The sequence below is a fragment of the Alternaria metachromatica genome, assembly GCF_023757995.1.
Source record: "Alternaria metachromatica strain BMP 0045 chromosome Unknown scaffold_5, whole genome shotgun sequence".
Classification (NCBI taxonomy): Eukaryota; Fungi; Ascomycota; class Dothideomycetes; order Pleosporales; family Pleosporaceae; genus Alternaria; species Alternaria metachromatica.
In genome coordinates, this window is record NW_026055496.1 from 200,303 (window position 1) to 228,030 (window position 27,728).

Below are 27,728 nucleotides of genomic sequence, written 5' to 3' on the forward strand. Positions count from 1 at the left end.
CTAGCAACAAAGAGTCCAACCGTCTTTCCACAATGTCGACTTCCGAGCCAACCCATACACCACGATTCCGTCCCTTCTCAGTCCACGTCCACCCCATTCCTCCGACCGAACCAAAGACATGTGCATACGAGCGCCGCCATTCCAACTCTGCCAAGTGCAAGAACGCCTTGGTCTTCATTGGTGGGCTGGGCACTGGTCCGCATACAACCCCCTACCTAGGACCTTTGAATGACGCCTTGGAACGTGCGAGTTTGAAAGATGGAAACGGCGTGCGCTATAGTATTTGGGAACTGAGAATGCGGAGCAGTTATACAGGGTTCGGATATGGAAGCTTGAAGGAGGATGCTGAAGACTTGAAGGAGTTGGTGCAGTATCTGAAAGAGATTGGGAAGGAAAAAGTTGTGTTGATTGGAAGTTCAACTGGTAAGTCGATGCTATCCTACCAACGCCATATGCTCTTCTTCGGGTTTCGCTAGTTACTGACGAATAAGAAGGATGTCAGGCCATCATGACATACGCAACTACCCTGCCAGCGCCTCCCCTGGTTGACGGCTACATCATGCAAGCTCCAACTTCAGATCGTGAAACAGCTGGACTGCTCATGCCACAGGATCTTCTCTCCGCTAGTCTCAAGCACGCCGAAGACCTCATTGCGAAAGGAGAAGAAAAGACTATCATGTCTAGCTCCTTCATCCCACCCATTATCACATCTCCGGTAACAGCATACCGCTGGCACTCTCTAGTCTCTGTGGGAGGCGACGACGACTTCTTCTCTTCCGATCTACCAGTTTCGACCCTCCAGTCCACATTCGGTAAACTGGACAAGCCGACGTTGATTCTGATATCAGAGAAAGACGAGATGGTCCCCCCGACCGTGGACAAGGAAGCCCTGCTCAAGAGGTGGATTGGCACGATTCCAGATGGGCTGGCGAGTAAGCAGTGTCAGATTATTCTGTTCGATGCTGACCATGAGCTCTCTGGTGATGAAGCAATGCGGCACTTCATCGAGACGGTTGTCAAATTTCTCGAGGGAATTGATGCGGTATCAGTTGGACAATCATGAAGATAGTCACATTGATAAATGTTATCTCGAGATCTCTCTTCGCTAAAGCACAACACCACTCATTTCACCCTTGCTCCTCGTCATGGTCAAAATGACGTCAGTGGCCCATCTGCACTCCACCCACTCATCGCACCTTCCCGTCGCGCATGTGCATGCGCAATGTAGCGACCCCGCTATGTCATGCATACCATTTTCCAGGTTTCTGGTTCAACAAATACACTATTCAATCGCTAACGTCTAGTCTATGTTCTTTCTTTTGACGATACCCAGGGCGAATACCTACAGCGCCACGAACTAGCTACTTCCGACGGCAACGCTACCACCCAAGATGGGTATACCGTACTCCCGCCAAATCAACGCCGCGTTCGAACAAGTCACGCCTCTCGTAGCGGCCGGCTTCAAGGTTCTTCGTACAACCCGCGATATCTCGATCTTGCTTGCCGTCATCCAAGTTCTTACCGTCATCCTCTTGGGATTTATTCTCGTTGCGCTCGTTTTGCTGCTATACTGCGTGAATCCGGATTTAGAGGTTCGTCTTTCCTTCTAGGATATCGGAGCCGATGAATTTAGATGCTAACACTATGTAGGAAGAAAGACAAGCCATCGTCACACCATGGCTCCGGTACTTCGCTAGTATAACACTATGGTCAATATTCAAGACTTTGTTCTCGATGGCATTCGTGATGGGGCTTGCAGCCGCGGCGACATGGCACTTTTTCGTGGCGAAGCAGTGGGTGGAGGATGTGGAGTATGACGCGAATGTCGACGCTGATAAGGCGTTGTCGGACTTGGAAGGAGAAGGCGAAGTTGAAGGTGGCGGCACAGGGGGAAAGAAGGGGAAAGGCAAGGGGAAGAAGTAGGCAGAAAGCTCGTAGGAAGTGACAATAATGTGATTTGTTCAAGAAACCCCGTGTTAAGAAGAAGACCACACCGGACCTACTTGACTACCGTAAACAACATACCCACGGCAGTGAATAACATACTCGCCGGTATGTCTCCAAAAGCCACATCTACATGTAACATGGACCCTACAAAACCCTCTTCCTCGCACTAAACCCCTCACTATCAAGCAACAACAGCGCAAACAACCCTCCCATCACCGGTCTAGCTTTGAAATCAATACCAGGAGGCTGCGTCCCATCATTCGTCTGATAGAGATCGGTAAAAGGATGGGAGTTAGGCGTCTCGTTCACCCACTTCGCCAGATCTCTAATAAACATATCTCTCGTATCCTTACTCGCTACCGCAGCACAGAAGATCTCCCAATCAGACTTTGTGTAGTAACGATTCCGAGTATCGAGGGGTACGCCGTACTTTTCCTTGATGGTGGGGTAGAAGGCAGATTGTATATCGTAGATTTCCTGGGGCACGAGGTTGAGCCCGAGGAGGCGATCGTTGTAGAGATTGTATAGGAGACCGTGGGTGGTTTCGTTTCCGTAGTTGAGGATAGAGTGAGGCGGGTTGTCGGCCTTGTTGATGCCTAGGTCGATCCAACGGGTGATGTAGTCGTGGGCGATGGCGGTGTAGTTGTCTGCGTCTGCTGTTTCGCCGATGATGCGCGCCATCTGGGACATGGCTTCAAGCCCGATGATGCCTTTGAGTGCGAGGTTGGTTTGGTTGGCGAGTGCGCCCGCGAAGTCGTCGGTAGAGAGTTGATCGGCTGGAAGGAGGCTTTCTTCTACAAGATATTCGGTCCATTGCTTGAGGATGGGGTAGTGTTGGGTGATGTAGTCGGTGTTGCCTGATAGCTGGACGTAGGCGAGCATCATGAACATGTGGTTTCCGCATTCTTCCAGCGGCATGTGTTCGTCCAGACCGTCTGGGTGGCCGGTAGCGTTGGGGTAATGCGCTCCTAGATCATGTATAGCGAACTTATTTGGATAGTGTCCGCCTTCCTGGTTCTCGAAGTGCGGATCAAGCAACAGCTTGACCAATTCTGGGTTTGTATAGTAGAAGATTGGGGTAGCAGGGTAGATGACGTCCACAGTCTGCATATTTCCGTTGGACGATATCTCCTTGAGAAAGAGGTAATGCTTGTCCTGAGTGCCGACAAGCTGAGTGGCACCAAATGCCTGACGAGCAGCTAAGCTAGTCAGGATAGCGTAATCATCTCCTGCAGCTGCTTTGGAATCCTTGGAGATCTTGTCGTCGAGCTCCGTAGAGAGTCTGTTGGACTCTTCGTAATCTTTGTAGAAGAAAGATAGCGCGGTGAGATCGTCTCCGAAATAGCTCTTCCAAAGTGATGGCACGTTATTGAGGCCTTCGGCGCCCAGAAACTGTATAGCGTCGTCTTGACATAGACCGATAGTATACAGCTGGCTTTTCACGTCAGACCCGACGGAACCCATGTTTAGAGCGTATCCAAACACCGGCCACTCAGCGTTGATTGGTCGGAATTCGTAGTCTTCCGCGTTGTCGAGGCTTCCATCACTATCAAAGGCATCGCGGACTTCAGAGTCTGCGCCGGACTTATGCGTAAGACCTTCGACTGCTTCGGTGGAATAGTACTGCTGATGTCAGATCAGATTCCCATGTCTTTTGGCGGACTATTTACCCAGTTACCCCACTCTGCGCGGTCGTTGACCTCACTCAAAGATTGCTGACCTTGCTTCCAAATCTTGTGATAGCCGATACCATCTGATGTAGTACCATAACCCCACTCAGCCACAGCAGCGACATCACCAGACGTCCATTCTATTTGCATGTTAGCTCAGTCGCACGCTTACACAGGGAGCTAGAGATGCTTACCAGCACTGATATCGGTATAGATCTGCACGTCATGTTGAGAACCGTCTAAAGACGAGACCTCGACGTCCATGTACGAGAAGATGAGAGATTGTCGCTTGAAGTCATTAGGAGTTATCGGTGACAGAAATGTGACTTTGAGCTGAACCGTGTCGCCTGCGGTGATGGTGAAGATGCTCTTGGTTGACGTATATTCGTATGATGTCTGATTAGCGAAGTCATTGTAGCCGTCGGGCTTTCCCATCCAGACGAAGGTATTGCCGTCGACTCTGATCAAGCCAGTCCATCCTAGAATTTGTCCGCTGATTGATGTTAGCATGCAGCCAATAAGTAGCGTTGAGAGGGACCTTACGTCCAGAATGATGGCCACTGGCCTGGGAGATAGCCTCCATTTCCTCCATCACTACCGGCAGGGAACCATGTGCTCAAATATGGACTCTTGACGGCCAGTGGTAGGGAGGGTGGACGAGCTGGAGTGAAGGTCGAGCTAGATTGTGCAGCAGCAGTAAGAAAGAAGGTGCACAGCACACTAAGAATGGGAAGATACATCTTCAAGGATGCAAGATATTGATATCGGGCATGCGCGCAATCTCAGAGTAAGATGGGATACGAAGGTTATATAGACACGAAATCCCGAGTCGATCTTCCGTTGGTATTACCTCGTGCTCCCTGCAGCTAGCAATGAAAGATGCAGGCACCGGTGCGTGAAAAAGGCCATTTCGTTTGTCGAAGGGGCCGTGATGTTTGTTGACAGCTCTACGGTCAGCACTAGCTTGGATTTAACGTTCAAGTGACGATACAAATGTCAGGAAGAGTTACGGGCGAACCTAAACAGCATGGGCGTAGCACCGAACCTTTTTAATATTACACCACGTGGGGAAACTTTAGTGTCACCTTACATTGTAGGCAACAAGTCCATGAAGCTCACTGACAAGGCTTTTTATCGGTGGCCAAGACTCTTGGTTAGTTTGGGATATGCGGTGGTTGACCGCATCCGCAGAGGTACGCCTGACGTGCATCATAAGGTTATGCCAGGCTAGCTAGCGTCTGTGAGTACAAGGCTGATCAGTCCTCGAGACATGATGTCGGACTCCTGGTAATCAGTCGGTGAAATCAGGCGACCTTTTTCATTGCACTCCACGAGCGTCAAAACGAGGCCTTGCCTGATTTGGTAGAGCATCCACCACGCGCAATTAGAGGCGCTAAACGACGGTTTGCTTCCAGGACGGCAGGAGTGGCGACGTGAGTTGGCGCTGGCAGATTCACGATCCTCGTGATGCGACTGCTGCGGTGTTGATGAGCGACGAAGCACCGGTGTCCAGTAGTAGAGAGTACGAGTGACGTTGAACCGCGGGGTTAGAAGGAGTGGTACTTACAGTACACGAGCGCACTGCTAGCGTTGTAACCGTTTGGATAGGGAAGGAGCTAAAGCACTCGCAGCGCAAAATCATATGTGGGTGTGAGATACCCGAGCAGAGCCAGCCACGATAGCGCAACGCCGTCCGTGCTTGAAGCAAAATGTGTGGATGCGACGGAACGTGTGGGTGTCGTACTGCGGGGAAGGCGTGCGCGGATCCGGAAAGTGCCATCGACATGCTTGCAGGTTCTGTATCTGGGGTTACCACCGGTCCAACGCAGTAGCACGAAGACCACGACTGTAGATCTTTTGGACAACGTTGCCACGTTGTGTGCGTTAGTTGTCAAGTACCATGTGAGCACAACGATCATGAGACAGACAAGGCTTGTGAGTAGTGACAATACATTGCAGAAAGCTCATCATAATATGAGGTCGTATAAGCCGCTGATAGTCGCCGCGGGCATGACAGATAATGGAGTCTGTGGTGAAAACCACGCTCATCTGGCAGCCAAGTAAAGTACAATGCATCATAAGACCATCCATCCTTTGACCAAACCATTGATAAGAAAACGCCGGGAAGACCAGGATCATGAGTGGAATAATAGTGCAGGGTATCCAAAAGCCAACGGAAGTGACTGAATCGCAGAATGCCGGATGATAAGCGAACACCAAGTATGAGCAAGAAAAAACGCAATGCAAACCGGGTATCCAAGGCCTGTCCAACACCAAACGTAACTCGTACAAGGAAATTCATCAGCTCATGACTCTGCAACCCAAGGGCGAGCCACGTGCTCGAAGCGTTGCTCGCAGTCGCGCAACAGTGCGCACTCTAGAATATCATGGACATTCCAACGCTTTTCAACGTCAGCCTCGAGGCAACCCCTGACCAATGCGAGGGCGTCGTCGATGTTGCTTGCTTGAGCCGACTCTGCATTACGTATGAGGTCCGCGTCCCATTCGCAGTTCTTGATCTTCTCAATCGTCTTGATGTCGAGGCCGTCGTTGAAAGGTAGAGTCGCGGTGAGTAGAGCAAAGACCACTACACCAAACGCCCAAATGTCCGCCGCAGGTGAGAATACAGGTCCAGGTGTATTGAATAACTCAGGAGCCGCATACTGTAGGCTACCAGCGATAGAAGTACTGGTCTCCGCGGGGCCTATGTTCTGGTTGTCACCGATCGAGTGTGGCTCGGGACCATCGCGCTGGTCGCTGACAATGAAGTCTGCCATGCCGAAATCGCAAAGGAGAACATCGCCGCCGTCTTTTTCAGCGTCGTTTACAGTCATGTCGAGAAGACAGTTCTCGAGCTTGATGTCGCGATGTACAACCTGGACGTCGTTGTGCAGGTAGCGCATGGCTGACGCCAGCTGATAGGCATAGCGCTTCACTAAGTGAGCTGGTAGTCCGCTCTTCTTCTGGCGGCGTGTGTCGCGGATAAGGTCGAAGAGAGTCCCGCCCTTGTTCAGCCTGGTGATGCAGAAAGTGGCATAGTCGGTGGTGTATACCCTGAGGAGGGGAAGAATATAGGGGTGCCTCAGGAAACGCCAGATCTCCACCTCGTGGTCGAACTGGGTCTGGATCTGTTCGTTCTCAATTTCAGACTTGTCCTGTTGCAGCCTGCGCACAATCTTGACAGCATCGATAACAGGTTTGCCGTTCTCCATGCTTGTAACCTCCTTCACGACGCTGAAGCCACCGTAACCAATCTGTTTTCCAATAATGTACTCGCTGTCATAGCCAATGCCTTGGCCTTCGTCGTCTGGCTCGGGCGCCTTGATTGGGGCTTCGGACGCCTTGTAACGCGCCAGGAAGGAGGCAGCCGGCGACATGGACGACAGAGAACGGCCGGAACGGGCAGACGATCGGCGGCTAGTCCTCTTCAGACTGCCATCTTCGCCAATCTCCGATCTCCAGCTCTTGGTCCGAGGTGGGCCGCCGCGGCGCGGAGAGGGCGAGAAGAGGGGAAACTCCATGGGGGAGGTGGCAGGCATTGGCGAGAGCATGTACTCGGACGGCGCCTCGAGGGGTGTTTGCGCCTCGTCTAGCGGCGGCGAAGCGGTAGCATCAGACGTCAAGGATGCGACTTGGTCGCGGTACTCGGAGTCATTGGCCAGGTCGTCTACGGTGGACTGGACGAGTGGGTATCGGGACTCTCCAACGCGGTACTGCATGTTGCGGCGCATGGTGTAGGGCATCTCCATGTAGTCTTGCTGCGAACCATCCGAGTAGCTTCCATTCTCGGGTGTGCGTGAATGCGACTGCCGTGAAGACTTGGGCACGGGCACGCCCAGGCCGACGCCCTCTCCCGTGTCGAGCCGGACTTCATTGTTGAAGCTGATGCTCGTCTTTCGCTGCCTGAATTTGGCTACAAAATCCTCGTCACTTCCGCTGCTGCCTACAGCCAGGGAGCCCTCATCGTCGGACTCGGCGCGCAAGTCGGCGCCATGGTGGTCACGCGTAGGGAAAGAGGCGCGCGAGATGTTCTGCGGTTCTGCAGCAGCGAATTCGGCGGTTAGCTGGGACTGGCCATGGTGGTTGTGCGGGGACTGTTTACGGGCTAGAGGCGCGAAAGATGCAAAGGTGGAAGCGACGGGTTTGTGGGGTGTCGAGGTGTCGAGTTTGAGCTTCTGGAAAGTGTGTGAGGGTTCTGAAATTGGGGCCATTAAACCGGTTCACAGTGAGAGCAAACCTCTTTTTACACCGGCGAGCGGGTGTATTATGTGTGCGGCGATCGTGGGGTGAGTCGCGCGGCGAAGGGCGAAACCGGGAAGTAAAGTAATAAGATTATGTTCGGGCTTGGTGACAGCGGAGTGCTAGCGGAACGAGGAAATTGCACGCGCGCCGAGCCACGGTATGCCTGGGGAAATTGCTCGGGGTGGCAATTGATTGATGGATCTGGGGTGTAGTTGATTGAGGAGAAGGGCAGAAGTGGGAAAGGAGGGCATAGTTCTTTGTCCAGAATATTGCTTCTGGTCCTCCGCTCGGAGCCTCCCCCACGCATGTTGTTAATAGGCGGCCGTCAGCGGAGGCGCGGGCGCAGAGGCACGTGAGCGGCCGTGAACCAGCCATGCAGTTATGCGCGCCTATGGGACGCGTTCGCAGGGTAATCTGCTGCTTTTGCGCATAGCGAGTGGGTGCTCGGTGAAGATTCTGGGCAGTCTAGCGTAGTAGGTGTGCTGGATGATCCATGGGATAGCAGATAGCCAAGCAGCCGTCGCCGCATCGCGACGGGTAGAGGGCGAGGAGAGCGGCTACCCCGCACAGAGGCTCTGCAGCGAGCTGCGCAGCACCATGGCTTCATTCATGAGGTTTGGCAGGCGGTGATAACAGTGACAGAGGACGTGGGGCGCGTCCGACAGATGGCCTGCATGGCGGGCCGCTAGACCGTACATGACGCCGGGCGTTGCAAAGGCGAATAGGGCAGCATGAGGGCCATAATTGTGACCTGGCCGGCGCATTGTTGGTTGTACACGTCAAACGGCCGAAACATGACGTTGCGGCCGTCGTGAAGCTCGACGCGGTTGGCTCGTCACGGCGACCAGCAAGAGGCATTGCCCGGGGTCCCTGTCTGCATCGCTGGACCCTTCAAGCCGCGCCGACTTGACCGAGTTGACGATAGCGGAGGCAGGGAAGCTTGAAATGCACATATACATCATCTTATAGGGTTGCTGGGATTGTTGCGATAGGGCCTTGGAAGAGCGCGAACGCCCGCGCAGCTGCTCGAGTGTCGCATAGCAGCAGAATACACACTGCACATACGCATCCACGCGGCTCTCTGCTGTCAAATCGTCGTCGTCTTCACGTGAAGCTGGCTAGCTCGACGCTTGTTGACTGACTGCATGCACGGGCGACGCTGCCGCCCGCCTAGCACACCTCCAAGTTCCATCTGCCAAGCTCGATTCAACACCCTGGGGCGGGTGACAACATCACCAAGCTCATCAACCCATCGCACCGGCCCAACCTGTCTCCCGTCGCCAGCTGCACGCATTCTTCACTGCGCCACCGCATTGTTGGCTGAACCTGCAGACCCGATACCAGCTTCACTCGGCCGGACTGCGACCGTCTGCGCCTCCAGCCATGGGCGTCTCCGACCTCTGCTACCGATTCTTCTGCTGCGGCGGTCAGTCCACCCAAATCTTCGCCGTGGGAGCTTGCTGACAAAATCTGACAGGCCGCTCGAGAGACAGCATATATGACCCAGTGCTGGCCGACAGCGAGCGGGAAGCTGTTGCCGACCTGCTGGGCTTCCTCGAGAACGTACGCTGCCCACCGCCTCTGCTGCAGCGGCTCCATGCTAACTTGCGCAGCGAGCCGAGACCGACTTCTTTTCTGGCGAACCCCTCCGCGCGCTGAGTACGCTGGTATACTCGGACAACATCGATCTACAGCGGTCCGCAAGCTTGACATTTGCCGAGATAACAGAGCGAGGTACATGACCCGGCACCATACCTACATGCCGCATCTAACACCATCCGTCTAGATGTCAGAGAGGTCGACCGAGACACCCTGGAGCCTATTCTGTTCCTGCTCCAGAACCCCGACATCGAAGTGCAACGTGCAGCGAGTGCCGCCCTGGGCAATCTGGCGGTAAACAGTACGTTCACACCCTACATCCTCGACGCGATGACTAACCATCGTAGCCGAGAACAAGGTAGCCATTGTCGCACTGGGAGGTCTTGCGCCATTGATCAAGCAGATGAACTCGCCCAACGTCGAGGTGCAATGTAACGCCGTCGGGTGCATCACCAACTTGGCTACACACGAAGACAACAAAGCGAAGATCGCACGCTCAGGCGCACTGCAGCCTCTCACAAGACTAGCAAAGTCCAAAGACATGCGCGTGCAGAGGAATGCCACCGGCGCGCTGCTGAACATGACGCATTCAGGTAAGATGCTCGCAGTGTTTCATCATGCTTTGCACTGACACAGTACCAGACGACAACCGACAACAGCTCGTGAACGCTGGCGCTATTCCCGTCCTCGTCCAGCTGCTATCCTCGTCCGATGTCGATGTCCAGTACTACTGCACCACAGCCCTCAGCAATATTGCTGTCGATGCAAGCAACCGCGCCAAGCTGGCACAGACCGAGGGCAGGCTGGTTGGCTCCTTGGTACACCTCATGGAGTCGTCCTCGCCCAAGGTGCAGTGCCAGGCTGCACTTGCTCTCCGTAACCTAGCATCGGACGAACGCTACCAGCTCGAAATTGTGCGCGCTCGTGGTCTACCCTCCCTCCTCCGCCTGTTGCAATCGTCCTACCTACCGCTTATCCTATCCGCCGTCGCATGCATACGAAACATCTCCATCCACCCTGCCAACGAATCGCCTATCATCGAAGCTGGCTTCCTCAAGCCTCTCGTAGATCTGCTCGGCTCCACCGATAACGACGAGATCCAGTGCCACGCCATTTCCACCCTGCGCAACCTCGCGGCAAGCTCAGACAAGAACAAGCAATTGGTTTTGGAGGCGGGTGCCGTGCAGAAATGCAAGTCGCTCGTGCTCAACGTGCGACTCCCGGTTCAGTCTGAGATGACGGCAGCAATTGCCGTTCTTGCCCTTAGTGAGGAGCTCAAGCCCCATCTACTCAACCTGGGCGTCTTCGATGTACTCATTCCACTCACCGAGTCGGAGAGCATCGAGGTTCAAGGCAACAGCGCGGCCGCTCTGGGAAACCTGTCTTCCAAGGGTAAGTCTAACTCTTCGCTACTACAATCATCGCTAACAAGTACAGTCGGTGATTACTCGATATTCATCCAGAACTGGACGGAACCCGCAGGCGGAATCCACGGTTACCTCCGCCGCTTCTTGGCGAGCGGAGACCCGACCTTCCAGCACATCGCGATCTGGACACTGCTACAGCTACTCGAATCGGAAGACCAACAGCTAATGGAGCACATTGGCAAATCGAACGAAATCATCGACATGGTGACCGAGATTGCCGAGCGCAACATCGAATCGGACGATGAGGACAACGAAGACGGCGAGGGCGAGGTCGTCACCCTCGCACGCAGATGTCTCGAGCTGCTTGGCAAGAGCCCCAAAACTCTCGTCGAAGGATAGAGAAGAGTTGGATCGCATCTTATACCCTGTTTATCGGTTGTTCATCGCGTTGGCACTCTTGCTCGTATCCGCCATATTCCGGTTCTCTGCTAATGCGTTCATGTTACACACTGCTTTTGGGCATCTTGGAGGCTGGCGTTCAGGGAGCACAATCATCCTCAGTATCTCTAGCGAGCATTGGCGGAGCGGGCTTTTTACATACATTGGCATGCACATAACTTACCACTACTCTTACCTGAGCATTCGACGCGGACAAATTTGTAATTGATAGAGTTGGATCGAGGCTTCGGTCGTCAGGAAATGAATTAGATGATGTTCCGAGACTCGTAGCCTTTGGTGATGATATGCTTCTTTGACTATGACTATGTGACAGGGCCCATTGTAAAGTGAATAGTGAAAGGCGAGAGCATCCGCTTATGCACCGACAGGTCTATGCCTGAGACTAGTCGAGGCCCCTCACCTAGACATGTGACGTCGCGTTGGAGCTAACGAGTTATCGATAGCCAAAATATTTGTGTCTCTCAGCGTTGCGCGAGTCACCACGCACTACCCTCTAACAACACCCGTATAACAGCAATGCCGCCAAAACCAAGAGGACGGGGAGCTAGTCGCGCTCGCGGCAGCGCAAGAGGAGGAGCAGTAGCAGGGCGAGCCACGACTGGCGCGAGCGAATCCACGGATGCGACCCCGCAAAGCACAGCTCCCGCAGACGCCTCGGAAGCTGCTGCTGAGCCTGTGGTCCCCAAGCAAGAAGACGGCGATGCGAAACCAGTCATTAGTGGTGATGGCGCGTCGGCAGCCATGGAGTCGCAAGCCTCTGAGGCGCCTTCAACGACTGCATCGTATGCTCTATTCCTCCATTTACCCTGACGGCAGTACTGATATATGTACGACAGGGCTGTTGCATCACCCCAACCTAGCGCAGAACCAACCACCCGCGCTCCAGTGCAAAGACTCGGTAGTCTCCAGGGCTCAGTGCCTCCTTCGCGATCTGCATCACCGTCTGTACGCGGCCGCGGCGGCACAACTCGAGGGAAGAGGGGCGTCAAAACCCCCGCCTTTACCGGGCGAAGGAGCAAAGAGGAGCGAGACGCTATCGCAAAAGAATTGGCTGCCCGCGACCGAGAAAGGACAAAGGAGCAGGTTGCGGCGGAAGCTAGGAAGCAGGCGGACGCAACAAGGGCAGCAAGACGAGAAGCCAGCAAGCTGAAAAACGCTAGAGGTGGATTCAGTGGTGTTGCCAGTGGACCATTCTCGTTGGGCAGCTCCAAGGAAGGCATGTCACTCGCTCTGGCAATGGTTCTACGTACTGACCTGGACTAGACAGGAAGAACAACCCGAATCGCGGATACTCTGGTTTCGGATCCGGATCGGGCTCAAGAGCGGAGCGCGTCAAGAACGAGGACGGCAGCTATGGAGGGTCTGGTTCCCGATCGGGTGGAGGTGGCGGGGGTGGAGGCGGAAGTGGAGGTGGTCCATCTATCAAGAGAGAAGATGGCGGCCTCGTATCGTCTGATGAAGAAGACGAGGCTGATGTGCCGCGCAAGGACATCGACTTGATCGAAATCTCCTCGGACGAAGACGAAAGCAAACCCAAAAGCGCACCCACCTTACGCGGAGCAAGAACAGCGTTACCCGTACGTATCGGAAGGAAAGAGCACCAGGAACGGACATTTGGCATCAATACAGAGGCAAGCTCAGAGACTGCGGCGAAGATTTTGGAGCAGGCAGAATCGAGTGGGCAGTCACTCAAAGATGCTGCATCCGAACAAACAAGCCGGAAACCCAAGAGCAAACCGAAGGACATGGAGATCACAGGTTCGCGGAAACAGTTCAAGGGCGTCTGGCATGATTCGGAAGACTCAGACGTCGTTGTCAAGACTGAACCTACTAGTGAAGACGAGAACATGGTCGATGCCGAGCAGGTGGGCCAATCTGACGCTCCAGCTCAGCCCGCAGAGAAACAGGAACCACAGTCACCAGATGCCGAGCGAAAGCCTAAGCTCAGGAAGAAACCTATAGCAGAGCCTATCCTCCAAACCGATGAAGATCGCGCCGAATGGGCACGCTTCCAGTCGAATCTACGCCATATCCGAGCCGAGTTGGGTCCAGAAGAAGTACCACAGGTCGACGGGTCTGGCGATGTACCTATGGCAGACGCCGCCAGCACGGAGAAGAAGCCTACGGTACGAGACAACAACGTCTATCTGTTTCAAATACCACCCCTTATGCCTGCGGTGGAGCCACCTTCTATCAAGAAAGAAACCTCCGACCCTCAGCCCGCTCAACCGCCTGCGCAGCCATCAGTCAAGCCGGATCCAAAGATCAAACTCGAAGAGGGCAGCTTCTCCGACCCCTCTGCTAGATCAAGGGAGGGCGTACGATTCGGGAGTGGGTTGGTAGGAAAGTTGCGCGTGCATGAATCTGGCCGCACGACACTGGACTGGGGAGGCACAAGCTACGAGCTTACACCTGGACAAAAAGCCAGTTTCCTCCAGGAAGTTGCTAGCCTTAGCATCCGACCTGAAAGCGAGAGGACGGCGCCGGAAGACGGGGGCGATGCAACAAGTCTTGGTAGAGTGAAGGGAAAGTTCGTGGTGGTGCCAAACTGGGGAGAAATGTTAGGGTAGGGGTTGATTTGACCCAGGCGTTCGTGACATGCATATCCTGGCGCTACAGGGATCAGTCAAAGTTTATGGGTTGTACATATGTAACTGCGTCTCCCAGGACCAATATTGAAGTCCGCCACCAATCAGCAACAACTGCTTGAGATGAAGACAACGATTTGTACAAGAACGGGCGTTTTGGGTGAAACAGTAACTCGCAGCATTTCGCGCCTCGTTCCAATCGCCTCGGTAAGACTACCAAGGCGTGCATGCCAAAGTTCTAGACAACAGACGTAAGGTGGGGACGACGACGGACGAGGCGGATCTAGGTCACTGCTGCGTCAACTAGTCGCTCAGCCAGGAATCCCATGGTGGCAAGGAGCGAATCTCGAATTCCCATGACCGGCCGACTCGTGCACCTGCTCCCTGCTGCAACACCTGCATCTTCGCACACTGTAAGATCACGGACTCATCTCAGCCACTGCATGCGATAGGAACGATATAATATCCTCCGGCGCGCTTTCGGCGCCTTCCCGCGACTATCCCCAGCATTCTCCACGCGCCATCCAATCACAGCATTAACGACGCAGATCTGCCACCATGGAAGCGGACATCCGGGAGCTATACGACAGCGACCCACGGCCAACCTTTGTCGTCGACTGCCAAGCCCCGACTGCCATCGTATATCATGTCAACACCGCCCTACTCACGATTCAACATATCGCATCATCGCTGCATTCACATTCTGCGCTGAGAGACTGGTGGGATCCTGCCAGTAGAGTTGCAGCACGCCATCAAAATGAGTTCCTGCATGGCCGATACAAATGGGCCAAATTCGCATGCAAGCGCTGGTTGATTGTCACCATCATCGAGCAGCCAGCGCCAAATGATGAACAGCATGGCCACCTGCAGGAGCCCGCGCAATTTGCCCGAGGGAGGCTGCCTTCACCACGTCTGCAACCAGTGCCAGACACCATCTTTACCGTCAAAATTCAATCGCCAGAATTACGCGCACATGTCGAACATATACGAAATGTCAACTGGTCTAAGACGTCTCTTGGCCCGATTAGTTCCTGGGGTTATGAGGGTAAAGTAGCCGCCACGAATAGCTCTTAAGATATCTTGCTAACTTGTTACTAGTATGTAGCTCCCTTGCTATGCTTTGCCAACGCGGTGCTGAGACATCTTACTATTCGTACTAACAGCTTGATAGCTCAACGTTCTGGTCACCACACTGATGCTGGAAACGCGGCCAACGGCTCTCTTCCTTGGTCCCGAGCATACCATACTGTACAATCTCGCGTATGCCTCCGTTAGTGGCTCAAGGCATCCCGCTATCCTTGGTCAAAGTATTATTGATGCTTGGTATTTACTTCACGCGCACATACAATGGTCCAGTGTCTAACTCGCTCTAGGCCTGAACTCGCCGATCCTGTTAGTGCCACGATGGCTCGCTCAGAGCAGACGCGTTTCGCGGATGCTCCAGAAGAAGAGTATCATTTCATGGTTGAACGATTTGGCTTTGTAGAGGAAGCCTTCTTCATGTGGAGCTTGGTACCCCTTGTCGGTGTTCACATCGACGGCATGTACTCGATCGTGACTGAGGTGACGAAACAAAGGTAGGTATCCTGCATGTTTGCCACGAACGACAGACTAATTCACCGAGCATAGATTGTTGGAACGACGTGTCGCTGCCCTGCTCAAAGTAGGCCAACTGACTAGCAAGGCAAGAAGCACCAAAAGTTTCTGGCACAGCTTGGCCGATGCCGTCAGGCCTTTCGAATACGACTTTCCGGCCGCCGTTTTATATTCACAGTGCGAATTACACGATATGGCGGAAACCGATATCTCACCGAGAGGAGCACTTAGTAAATGTACGCTCGAATGGGCCATTGGTTACAAGCCTAACCACCCGGCCATACCTCCACAGTTGGATCTCAGCAGCGATGACGGCTTAGCCTGCGCCATGCGAGATGCGGCAAGCGATGGGACCGCACTTATGTATCAGGAGAAGGAGGGTATATTGCCGCAGTCGCTATACCATGATCTCGAGAAGCGAGGCTTTGGAGATCCCCTGAAACATTTCATTGTTGTTCCGATCAGGACCTACGACGAAACTATAGTAGGGTACCTTCTGCTCGGCCTGAATACGCGGCGACCGTTTGACGACGAGTACAAGGACTGGATCAAGGTGTTTTCCAACTTGCTCGGTGCCTCTGCGGCCTCAGTAGCGCTTCACGAGGAAGAGATCAGGAAACGCGAACTCCAGGAAGAACAAGCTGCGAGGGATAGAGCAGCTCTTAATGCAGAAGTTGCGAATCTCACACTGGAAGCCAGTCACGTAGCTGAAAAGCTCCGCAACTTTCACGATATCGCGGACGAAGTTGGCCTGGGGTACTTTGAGATCGATGTCAATGGCATATTGCTTCATGCTAACGTAAGGACATTTCGTTCAGGAAACTGAATGCAACTAATATCAATTCAGGGAACGTACTTTGCTCAGACTGGCCACCGAAGAGACTTTCTCGAGGTCCCGGTATCGGCTTACAAGGAGTGCGTCTTTGAGGAGGACCTAGCCATGGTGGATAGCCAATGGAAGATGCTTGTATCCGGCGAACCGGCGACATTTGAGATACGATGGAAGCGACCAGATCAGAACCATCAGAGCGGAGAAGCTGCCGACGACGTTCTCTGGACATTGTCAGCATGTATGCCTATCAAAGGCTCAAACGGGCTTGTCACAGGCATATTTGGATGCAACACCGACATTAGTGCTCAGAAAGAAGCGACTAAATCCGTACTATTGCGATCGGAAGCAGAGCGACGTCTAGCTTCCTTTACGGAGCTCGTACCAGTGGGTTTATATCATCTCAACCCAGACTTGACGATGAGATATGTCAACGACCAGTGGTTCCGCATTACCGACCATCCCAAAGTGCCCATCGATCAAGTAGAGTGGCGAACTATTATCGATGACGATCTGATAGAGCGATGTGTTCATGAAGTCGAGGTCGCCAGACGCAAACGCGGACCACATACCTTCACAATAAACCTCAAGAAGAGGTGGATGGGTCCTGACGGTATTGAGACACCCACTTGGATTCTTGTCAGCGAGACGGCGTATCCCGATGAGACTGTGACGGGAACTATGACTGATGTCAGTCACATGGTATGGCTTGAAGCTATTCAGAAGAACAGAGTCGGAGAAGCGCTCGAGGCGAAAAGGCAGCAGGAGAACTTCATTGATATGACATCTCACGAGATGCGGAATCCATTGAGCGCGATGGTACAATGCGCGGACTCCATTTACTCATCCCTGAACGAGATGAGTGGACTCGCGAGCGGAGAGACCTTGGCGTTACCTGTCATTCAGACACAACTAAAAGGCTTGATAAGCACCAGTATGGACGCAGTGGATACGATACAAGCCTGCGCTACGCATCAAAAGCGAATTGTGGACGACATCCTTACTCTGTCAAAACTGGACTCAAAGCTGCTGGTCATCAGTCCCATTGTGTTACAACCCTCGGTGCTTCTACAAGACGCCTACAAGATGTTCAAGGACGAGGCGAACAAAGCTCGCGTGAACCTGGAAGTAAGATGTGACTCGTCCATTACGGATTTGAACATTGATTGGGCGATACTGGACCCCAGCCGAGTTCTACAGGTCCTCATTAACTTGCTCACCAACGCCATCAAGTTTACCCAAAGCCAAGAAATCCGCAAGGTCGAAGTAATTATGAGCGCATCACGCGAGGCAGAACAGATGCCCGATGTCGAGTATGTGCCTCAGGAAGCCGTCAGGAAAGATTTCTTGACTCAGGCCGAATGGAACAACGCTGGCGAGCCGTTTTATCTACACTTTACTGTCAAAGACACAGGATGCGGTTTGTCTCCCGAGCATAAAGCCAAACTATTCCTACGCTTTTCGCAGGCGTCCCCAAAGACACATGTTCAGTATGGCGGCTCAGGCTTAGGCCTGTTCATCTCGCGCGAACTCACCGAAATGCAAGGCGGAAGCATCGGCGTATCCTCCGTTCATAATGTTGGGTCAACATTCACATTCTACATCAAATCACGGAGGGCAAAAGATCGAAACACCCTTTCAACCACAAACGGCCACAAGAAGAAAGACAGCCTGTCGAGTCGGTCCAAGGCCCAGATCATCCAGGGCGATACCAAAGCCCCCGACGGAGCACTGCTTACCGCCGTCTCCATGGAAGATCAGGAAGATGGCAGAGTAACCAATGACCACAAATACCACATTCTCATCGTAGAGGACAACCTCATAAATCAACGCGTCCTATCTACCCAACTCAAAAAGCTAGGACACACAATTCACGTCGCAAACCACGGCTTTGAGGCTCTCTCCCAGTTATCGCGCACATCGTTCTCTCCGACACCAAGCGAAACACCGCCTCTTCCGCTATCCGTTGTTCTTATGGACGTTGAGATGCCTGTAATGGACGGCTTGACCTGCACGAGGCGAATACGGGAGATGGAGAGGAATGGCGAGTTGAGCGGGCATGTGCCGATTATCGCTGTCAGTGCCAACGCGAGAAGAGAGCAGATCGATATGGCGAAGGAGGCAGGCGTGGATGAGGCGATCTGTAAACCTTTCCGCATCCCGGAGTTGGTGGCGTTGATCCGGGGACTGGGGGTTTGAGGGGAATGAAATGGGCGGCGATGCGACGTGGATCCCGAGGTTTGCTGCATTCAGACTATTATATCGTAGCAAGTACGTAGTATGCAAGGCAATGTATACTTCTACTCAAAACATTGCTGTTGAATGCGACACAAACTCTAGTCACGCCTAGTAGCGTGAGTCAAGGGGTCACGCAATGCCAGCGTATGTCTAGATCAGGTCTGCCTACAGTACAGGCTTTCACGCCGCCGATGCCATGAATATAGTTCGCTGATGACGCATTCCAACCACGATCAACGATTGAACCATCCAAAACCTCTATCGAAAAGCCCCCAAATTGCTTCCAGAACATGTGCATCTAGTCGATCTTAGTTTTGTGCAAACTTCCGCCGTATAGTGAGCCGAGTGGTCTCCCCCACACCTAGTGCGACTACCCTCAGACGCGTCCGAGCACGCGTCGTCCAGTCAACTAGTGGGGATCACTCGCGTAGTAACGCCATCGAGATCGCAAACCCGTACAAAGTATGTGTGGGATAAGGGAGCAAGTCAGGGGAAGGTGAGCATCGCATAGACGGAACAGCTTCAGACGCGTCCAACACGGTCTCACGACGCGTTCTCGGGCCAAAACATGTCCAACTCGGCGTGTGACGAGTCGAGTGGAGCCAACCAGCCATCAGCGTCAGATCATTATCAGAGAAAATCTAATCTGATCCGAGGCCGGAACGAGCACGGCCAGATGGCAGCCAATGCAAGCGTCGAGACGGGCCTCGAGGCGGGCCAATCTGGGTTTCAAATGTATTTCCAAGCCTTTGTTCAGCCGCCAAATGCAGGACTAACTAGTCGCGGAAACGGCCCTTGCATGTTGTGGTGGGGAGACTCGACTCATAGCGCGTTGCGACGCGTCTGGCACAGACGGTTTTTACGTGAAAGCTCGTGGCTGGGCGACGCGCTGGAAGACGTTGACGATGATTGTCGACGACCAACAGACGAAAAGAAGGCAATATGGGTGTCATTAGAATGCGCGTGCTCGATTATGTAGTTCAGGCAGATTTATAATGTAATCCGATGTTTATAGGGCACAAAAGTCATGGTGATCGAAGCCGCACATGGATGAGATCATAGCGTCTTTTCGCGAGGAAGGCGCGTTAGTGGCTGGCCAAAGCCGATCGCCCAGTCACGTGCTAGCGTCTCGACGCGGATTTATAGTGAAGTCGCGTCTGCTCTTCGTCTCTCTCTACACCACAACCATCATCAGCCCACATCAGCGATACCTCTTGTAATCCTGACTGCACATTCGCCTTTCTTCACACAATCCAGAGCTCCACACATATTTTCTCTTCACAATGTCTGCTCTTGAGTCTACGCCTTCCAAGCAGGTACGTCGCGATACTTCCGGTACTTGTACCCAGCAAGACGCGTCCATGCTAACGCGTCAAAAGGTCGCATCCGCGATTGACTCGCTCAAGATGAACGACTCGCCCGCAAAGAAGCTTGACTTCTCGCCTGCACAGAAGGAGAACACCTTCAAGCCCATCGTCGGCATCCCAGATGACTTCGAGGATGACCTTGAGGAGGTCAAGCCCACCGTCGCGCCCACGATCAAGGAGGAGGAGGCCGAAGAGCCCCTCCTTCAAGAGAACCCTGGACGCTTCGTCCTGTTCCCCATCAAGTACCACGATGTAAGTTTCACTCCGATCTAACGCGCTTTACGCGTGACTAGACGCGTCAAACCCCACTTAAGCAATACCCTTGCTAATGACATGTCTACTACAGGTCTGGCAGATGTACAAGAAGGCCGAGGCTTCTTTCTGGACCGCAGAGGAGATCGATCTCTCCAAGGATCTCCACGACTGGAACTACCGCCTGAACGATGACGAGCGCTTCTTCATCTCCCACGTCCTCGCCTTCTTCGCCGCCTCCGACGGCATCGTCAACGAGAACCTCGTCGAGCGATTCTCGAGCGAAGTACAAATTCCCGAGGCGCGATGCTTCTACGGCTTCCAGATCATGATGGAGAACGTCCACTCCGAGACCTACTCTCTTCTCATCGACACATACATTAGCGAGCCCAAGCAGCGCCGCTACCTCTTCAACGCCATCGACAACAGTAAGTTATACCTACAACGTGCTTTGCAACATCACCTAACGCGTTCCAGTTCCCTGCATCCGCAAGAAGGCTGACTGGGCCATGCGATGGATCTCCGACAAGAACTCTACTTTCGCCAACCGTCTTGTCGCCTTCGCTGCTGTTGAGGGTATCTTCTTCAGCGGCTCCTTCGCATCCATCTTCTGGCTCAAGAAGCGTGGCCTGATGCCCGGTCTTACCTTCTCCAACGAGCTCATCTCCCGTGATGAGGGTATGCACACCGACTTCGCCTGCCTTCTCTTCTCTCTCCTCAAGAACAAGCCCAGCCTCGAGTCTGTCAAGGCCATCATTACCGAGGCCGTTGAGATTGAGCAAGAGTTCCTCAGCGACGCTCTGCCATGTGCTCTGCTCGGCATGAACGCCAAGCTCATGTGCCAATACATCGAGTTCGTTGCTGACCGTCTGCTGTTGGCTCTTGGCAACACCAAGGCCTACCACGCCACCAACCCCTTCGACTTCATGGAGAACATCTCGCTAGCCGGCAAGACCAACTTTTTCGAGAAGCGCGTCGGTGACTACCAGAAGGCTGGTGTCATGGCTAGCACAAAGAAGCACGAGAAGGACGGCTCATCTACGCCCGCTCCTGAGCCCCAAGGCCAGTCCGGAGACTTCTGCTTCGACGAGGACTTCTAGACGCCTCGACTTCTTCTCTTGTTATTTATTTGCGATTTAGTTACTGTACAACACTTCGGACGCTTGGGTTTGGCACGGATGCCGGGCATCTTCGTTCACATACCCCCTTTGCATTTGTTGAAGTAACCACTCTTCGCACTTTGGAGTCATGGCGTTGCTAGCTAGCTGGGATGGGCCTCTTGGATGAGTGATGCGGTAGGATAGCTATAGTACGCGACAGCGATGGGATCAACGACTCTATCATTTTGAATAATCACGAATACAAACATTTACATATATACATGTCTCCACTACCACATCTCCATTGACGCGTGAAGGTCTTCATGATGTTACTCGTGCATGACGCGTGCAGCTTCGGTCCGACACGCCACGCGACAGCATGCGCTTGAACGAACCAAGCTTTGCCGATACCTGCCCATATCTTCTACCACGTGGATTACTCGCAGTAGCCTTCATGCGCGCGACTTCCTCTGCAGATGCTACGCGCCGCCCAGGCCCGCAACCTTGCCCTTGGAAGGATTCGCTCAGGTACCGCCTACTATGACGTCAGCCATGCGTGAGGCGTCCCGCGGCTGCCATCCTGTGGAATTGCCACAAGCGAGCTGGATACTTGCAGGCTGTCCAGCGCCATGTTCAGCTCTGCAGTTTGCGACACCTTGACTACTTGCTTCTAACCAATCGCGCGCTATGGGGATATTGGTAATCCTGTCCCTGCATTTGCGTACAGGATTGGTGCACCAGACAACGACAGGCTAGCTCGTAAACATCCGCGACCCTCCGCGACAAAATCCGACTCTATCGCTATTCTAGTGCAGCGTGCATATTCTATGATTACCACTTGAACCAGGTCGCAGCACGCAAATCCGTGTGTTCAGCGAAGGGTGTCAAGTACATTGAGGTGGCGCCGGGGTAGATCCATGCCGCTTCGTGACAAGTCAACATGGCAGACACCGTACCCCAGATCAAGGTGACAGACCCACCTGCCGTTGGCAAAGGCTCCTACTTCCAGAACCAGGAGAACGCGTCTTCAATCACAGTAGACGGTACGTCACACACCAGTACCCATTGTTGCAAGTCACGTCGCAACTTGACAGATGCTTACTCCAGGATCCGCAGGCCCATTGTCCAACAAGAAACTCTCCGCCAAACTTCGAAGCCCCACCACACCCTCTGCGCAACCGGCAGGCGATACACACAATGGATACATTGGCGATGGAGAGAGATTGCCCGAAACACTCATGGACCCGCTCTCGCAAGTATGTACACATAAGGTTCGAGATGCGGAGACGGACGCTAATTGCGCATTATCGTATAGCAAATCCTCCAGAGAACGAATACGTCGCCCGCCGTACAGAAACTACGATCCCAGAACACCGAGCCGATCCAATCGCCAACGTCACCCAACGAAGCGAACGCAGACAAGAAACTGAGTGGAGAGACGGCCCGCGACACAAGCGGGGGTAAGGCAGACAAGAAGTAAGTGCACATGGTCGTTCAATTGAGCGCATGGGGTGTCATATGGCTACATGCCAAGGGTTAGCGCGTATTTCGTACTGAGGTTCAGGACCCGCGTATCGAGGCTGAGCTCGCGCTTCGCTCTCTTGTTGGCCTGATCGTCATTGCCGACGCTAGCTCCAGGTGTGACCAGTAAGGCTGACTATGTATGTAGGAAAGTGTCATTCCTTAGTCGCTTCATCGGAGGCAACAAAAAGAAGAGCACCCTCGATGGCGCAAGCGACAATGGCTCTGAGGCAGACGACCGACGACCAGAGGGTATGGATGCCCAGCTCTATGTCGACAATGTCAGCTTCAGTCCGAAGATACCACATCCTCCGGCATACATCAAAGTGAGGACAAAGTTCAAGAAGGAGAAGGAGTTTGACCGTGTCTTCCTGGCGCAGGAGTTACGCTCTGGATCGGATAAGAAGAGTCCCCCCGCTGCTGGATCAAACCCTGCGCCTCAGTCTGGGTCGGCCGCTACGCAGAATCCTATCTGGGCGGTTGAGTTCAGCAAAGATGGGAGGTATCTTGCTGTTGGTGGTCAGGACAGAGTCATCCGGGTGTGGGCCGTGATTGACAGCCCAGAAGGACGCCGCGCACACGAGAATACCGAGAGCGATCCGCATGCCCAACTCAGCGCACCAGTCTTCCAGCAGAAGCCCGTCCGCGAATACCAAGGACATACGTCGACGATCCTGGACTTGAGCTGGAGCAAGGTATGTCGAATTTATGCGAGGCATTGATGCATTAGCTGACACCTACCAGAACAACTTCCTGTTATCCTCTTCCATGGACAAAACCGTTCGACTATGGCACGTTAGCCGAGACGAGAATCTATGTACATTCAAGCATTCCGACTTTGTTCCTTCCATTCAGTTTCACCCTACGGACGACCGATTCTTCCTAGCTGGTTCGCTTGACGCCAAGTTGCGGCTATGGAGCATCCCCGACAAGAGCGTGGCGTTTTCGATCACTGTCCCAGACATGATCACATCAGTAGCGTTTACGCCCGACGGAAAGACGTGTATAGCTGGTACCCTCGGTGGACTCTGCATGTTTTACGATACTGAAGGATTGAAGTGGCAGGCGCAACTCCACGTAAAGTCGACTCGCGGTCAGAACGCGAAGGGCAGCAAGATTACTGGAATCCAAGCGACATACTGGCCTCCAGGAAGCGAGAGTGGTGAGATGAAGCTCTTGGTATCGAGCAATGATTCGAGGCTGCGCATCTACAACATGAAGGACAAGACTCTAGAGATGAAGTTCCGTGGTCACGAAAACAACTGCAGTCAAATACGAGCTACCTTTGCTGATAGCAGTGGACACATTATCTGTGGAAGCGAGGATCGGAAAACGTACATTTGGTCGACGACATCTACGGTAGAGGGCGAGAAGAGGAATCATCGTCCGGTGGAAATGTTCGAAGCTCATAATTCTATCACGACGTGTACTGTCATGGCACCCATCGAGACACGGCAGTTGCTCAGCGCATCGGAAGATCCCATCTTCGACCTCTGCAATCCACCACCGGTCACTCTAGTGTCAAAAGCTGAGTCCGTCGTTTCGTCGCGGGCGCCTACAGAGGCAGGTTCAGCCCATCCGACACCCGCACCCACAGATACCAACTTTAAGAAAGCTGCGGAAAGCCCGGCATACGTTGCTCGCTCGGCACATCGAGGCGGCAACATAATCGTTACAGCAGACTATACCGGAGCGCTGAAGGTTTTCAGACAAGATTGTGCCCACCAAAAACGCATACGGCTGAGCGAACAGTGGGACACAGCGTCCATGAAGAGAATGTCGGGTATCGGACGACCCAGCAGTATCATATCGCGGACCAGCCGATCACGGCGAGACAGTGTATCTACACAGCCACCAAACGACCGGATCATGACATGGCGACAAAGCATATCGCACGCCAGCTTCGACTCAACGAATTCCCTCCCTCGCCGCAGCGCTTCACCTCGAAAGTCGCTAGCTGCTTTGAGCTTTCACTCCACACCCCACGAATCCCCCGTCCTGCATCCTACAAAAACGAACGACACCTTCGACACCAAGCCCACGGGTACACCCAAGACATCCATATCCATGGACCGCACCACCACATCTTTACGCAGTGCATCACAATCTGAAGCCTCGTCGCCAATCAAAGAGCCGTACACTGTTACTGCTGAGCCGGAGGACGAAAAGAAGTCACAAGGGCAAAGAGCTAGTTCTACCAACCCTCTTGCTTTGTACAACGGCCAGAGCTGGCTCTTTTGGACAAATCGCGACAAGAGTGCGCTGACGGCTGGGAACAAGAAGGAAGCGGAAAGACCGGATTTGCTGGGTCGCATGAGTACGCTTAGTCAGATTAGTAGGCTGACGGATGAGAGGAGCGAGGGGGAGGGGGATGACAAGAAGTAATGCGATGTAGACGTTCGTGCGTATATGGGGTTTGGAGTTCTGCACATTACAAGTCTTTCGTGCCTATTTGGACACAGGGGTCGGAAGTGTATCGCATCACAATGAAGTCTACAGACGAGAAACGATATCCAGTCACTTTGCAAACTTGCACGAAAAGGTCCGCATGTTGTAGTTCGTCAAGTGTCAGCACCAAATCCTCGTTTCCATCGTACGAATAATCACGTCACCAGATACAAGACACAAAGGTGGCAATGTTTGTTTTTCTAATTTTTACACTGTTTTCTGGTATTTTCTATTTTCTGATGTTTTTGTGTGGTTCAAGCATGTCACTCAAAGTGGGCCATGCTCCATAGAACCAAATCAACGACCAAAAGCTCAAACACCATGATGGCTGATCATGTCCTTATACAGATCTGCTGTTATCGTCCGCACTACCTCGTAAATTGCAGGATTTGACAAGCAGACTCTACGCCTGCGACGTCATTCCCACTGACATGATAAGTCATGTCGAGCGAGCGGGGAATCTACTGGATAGTGGGGATAGCAGGGATAGCAGAGAAGGCCGAGGCGAAATCAGGAACATCGGTGATGAATTCTGTGCCAGTGGGCCTGACAAGCTGGCGACGATGACTGAACTGGCGACGCCTATCGAAAGTGGCCGTCTCGTACTCGGGGTCCCAGTCTGAGAAGGTCTCCGGGGCGATGATGGGCGTGGTGAAAGAAGAAGCAGTGGCGGTGGGAGTAGTGTACGTGGTAGTCTCCATGACGGGGTCCCAGTCGCTGAATGTCTCGGGAGCGATGATGGGGTAGTCGAAGGAGGAGGAGGAAGACGGCGTTGCAAGCACGTTCTTGGCACGAGTCATGGTCGCCAGCGTGCTGGATGCGACCGAGGCAGACTTGTCGATGGGCAGGCAGGCGGCGAAGTCGTCGACGATATGACGGATACTGTAGTTCGGTGAGTATATGTCAAGAGGAAGGAGGTGATGAGCTTACCCGTAAGAGTCAGTCTCGGAGATGTCAATCTCATCGTTACCACGTAGCTGGCCGACGTTGGTAGCGAATCTGCGTTCCAGTCAGAGAAAGGTCACAGTAGATACAGTTTGTGGGTGAGCTTACTCGATGGGCCAGTACTTGGAGAACATGGCGCAGTGCTGGACGACGGGGACGTTGTTGCGACGCTGCATGTACGTGTTGACAAAGTGGCACTGGCGGCCCGAAGCATCATTGGTCTCCTCGCAAGCGGTGATGCACCTCTGAGCATCGAATTTGCCGTCTTGCCAGTACCTCATGCCCATGTAGGTGTCCTCACCGTTGCAGTCAAGAGGGGCTTCGATGGCCGCACCGAGTGCGTACGCCTCAAGGGCATAGCCTGCAGGGACATCGGGCGTGACAACGTCCTTGACGTAGGCATTGGCGCCGGCCATGACGACCTGGAAGCCCTCACGGGTCTGGCCCTCGTTGATGGCGATGTTGGGGAGGATGGTGCCTGACCACAAGTCGCACTCTGTGAAGGTGGAAAAGGAGTTAGTTCATGTCTCACATGTTCTTCGAAGGAAGAAACGTACTGATGTGAGTCGTAGACTCAGGGTTGGGGCAGTGGGTGCCGTGAGGCGCATTGGCGGGCTGGCGCTCGAAGAAGATGGTGAAAGCATTGCACTTGGCGTCGTTGTCGCACTCGGCAGCACCTAAGGGTAGTTAGTAAACTTGTTGAAGCCATGACGCACTTTGCCATGTGATGCGCTTCGGCACAGAGTTGTACTTACACAGGTCGGCATCGTACGAGTCCATAGTCACGTAGTGGACGAACTGTGATGGTTCATCGTACGTGGTGAGGAGGTTGGAGTAAGACTGGACGTAGCCAGGGGGAGTGACGGCCGATGATGCAGCATCGGAGAAGAGAGGGTAGGCCTGGAAAGCCTCGGGGGTGTCCGGGAAGACTTTGGGGCCAGAGCCCGAGACGAGAGGCTCGCAAATCGACTTGTTGCCGAAGTTTGCGAAGGCGGTTGCCATCACCATAGTAAGAAGTCCGAAAAACTGGACTAGAGAGAACATCCTGTCTTTGATGTTCGATTTTTTGGTAATTGATGAAGAGAGAAGAGATGAAGAAGAATGGAGGAAAGAGAGGGGGAATACAGTATCTATATGGATTCAGCAGGAGCTGTGCTAGAATGCTAAGACTTAGATTGTGGTTGAGGACGGAGGCAAGTATCCTCTATTGCCCTTGTTGAGCTGGGTCGTGCCCACTTCATCCATATGATGCAATCGCGAGGCCTCCTTCTCGAGAACAAATTGGCGGAGCGAAGTGCCCACCTTGTGATGAACGCGCGTTCTGTTGAACCTGAACTGCCTCTCAGGAACGGAGGCTGAGCTTTGAATCAACATAATACGGCCCAGAAGCGGCTTTATGCTCCATATCGTGGACTGGGTTCCAGATTGTGACTTTGAAGGAAGAAGATCGTGTCTTCTTTAGGCACATTGCTGTGGATATTCGCGCAATATTTTCTTCAACGACTGAATCTTCAAACGCGTATCAAGCTCTGCGTGATCTGATTGACGAGGGTCTAAGTC

The 27,728-nt window shown here is 53.3% G+C and overlaps 9 protein-coding genes across 9 annotated transcripts; 7 read left to right on the forward strand and 2 right to left on the reverse strand.

The window, feature by feature from the left end:
• Window positions 1-32: 32 nt before the first annotated feature.
• J4E83_003001 (uncharacterized protein) lies at window positions 33-1,063 on the forward strand (the record flags this gene model as incomplete). Its single annotated transcript, XM_049329941.1, has 2 exons — window positions 33-423; window positions 495-1,063. 2 exons carry the CDS (start codon window positions 33-35, stop codon window positions 1,061-1,063), a joined length of 960 nt encoding a protein of 319 aa, XP_049190437.1.
• A 328-nt stretch (window positions 1,064-1,391) lies between these two features.
• Window positions 1,392-1,923, forward strand: J4E83_003002 (uncharacterized protein; the record flags this gene model as incomplete). The annotated part of the gene is made up of 2 exons (XM_049329942.1): window positions 1,392-1,592; window positions 1,651-1,923. The coding sequence occupies 2 exons, from the start codon at window positions 1,392-1,394 to the stop codon at window positions 1,921-1,923; spliced, it is 474 nt and encodes a 157-aa protein (XP_049190438.1).
• Window positions 1,924-5,923: 4,000 nt separating this feature from the next.
• Window positions 5,924-7,828, reverse strand: J4E83_003003 (uncharacterized protein; the record flags this gene model as incomplete). Its single annotated transcript, XM_049329943.1, has 1 exon — window positions 5,924-7,828. The coding sequence occupies one exon, from the start codon at window positions 7,826-7,828 to the stop codon at window positions 5,924-5,926; it is 1,905 nt and encodes a 634-aa protein (XP_049190439.1).
• A 1,414-nt stretch (window positions 7,829-9,242) lies between these two features.
• On the forward strand, window positions 9,243-11,224 carry VAC8 (Vacuolar protein 8; the record flags this gene model as incomplete). Its single annotated transcript, XM_049329944.1, has 7 exons — window positions 9,243-9,285; window positions 9,337-9,422; window positions 9,473-9,593; window positions 9,646-9,759; window positions 9,806-10,051; window positions 10,101-10,850; window positions 10,896-11,224. The coding sequence occupies 7 exons, from the start codon at window positions 9,243-9,245 to the stop codon at window positions 11,222-11,224; spliced, it is 1,689 nt and encodes a 562-aa protein (XP_049190440.1).
• Window positions 11,225-11,800: 576 nt separating this feature from the next.
• Window positions 11,801-13,854, forward strand: J4E83_003005 (uncharacterized protein; the record flags this gene model as incomplete). The annotated part of the gene is made up of 3 exons (XM_049329945.1): window positions 11,801-12,066; window positions 12,121-12,500; window positions 12,548-13,854. The coding sequence occupies 3 exons, from the start codon at window positions 11,801-11,803 to the stop codon at window positions 13,852-13,854; spliced, it is 1,953 nt and encodes a 650-aa protein (XP_049190441.1).
• A 1,422-nt stretch (window positions 13,855-15,276) lies between these two features.
• Window positions 15,277-18,496, forward strand: J4E83_003006 (uncharacterized protein; the record flags this gene model as incomplete). The annotated part of the gene is made up of 3 exons (XM_049329946.1): window positions 15,277-15,449; window positions 15,502-16,267; window positions 16,316-18,496. The coding sequence occupies 3 exons, from the start codon at window positions 15,277-15,279 to the stop codon at window positions 18,494-18,496; spliced, it is 3,120 nt and encodes a 1,039-aa protein (XP_049190442.1).
• Window positions 18,497-19,818: 1,322 nt separating this feature from the next.
• On the forward strand, window positions 19,819-21,254 carry RNR2 (Ribonucleotide-diphosphate reductase (RNR), small subunit; the record flags this gene model as incomplete). Its single annotated transcript, XM_049329947.1, has 4 exons — window positions 19,819-19,851; window positions 19,915-20,154; window positions 20,249-20,582; window positions 20,632-21,254. 4 exons carry the CDS (start codon window positions 19,819-19,821, stop codon window positions 21,252-21,254), a joined length of 1,230 nt encoding a protein of 409 aa, XP_049190443.1.
• A 940-nt stretch (window positions 21,255-22,194) lies between these two features.
• Window positions 22,195-25,160, forward strand: J4E83_003008 (uncharacterized protein; the record flags this gene model as incomplete). Its single annotated transcript, XM_049329948.1, has 5 exons — window positions 22,195-22,297; window positions 22,371-22,510; window positions 22,570-22,730; window positions 22,924-23,470; window positions 23,520-25,160. The coding sequence occupies 5 exons, from the start codon at window positions 22,195-22,197 to the stop codon at window positions 25,158-25,160; spliced, it is 2,592 nt and encodes an 863-aa protein (XP_049190444.1).
• Window positions 25,161-25,684: 524 nt separating this feature from the next.
• Window positions 25,685-27,176, reverse strand: J4E83_003009 (uncharacterized protein; the record flags this gene model as incomplete). Its single annotated transcript, XM_049329949.1, has 5 exons — window positions 25,685-26,105; window positions 26,154-26,222; window positions 26,277-26,664; window positions 26,726-26,845; window positions 26,924-27,176. 5 exons carry the CDS (start codon window positions 27,174-27,176, stop codon window positions 25,685-25,687), a joined length of 1,251 nt encoding a protein of 416 aa, XP_049190445.1.
• Window positions 27,177-27,728: the final 552 nt, after the last annotated feature.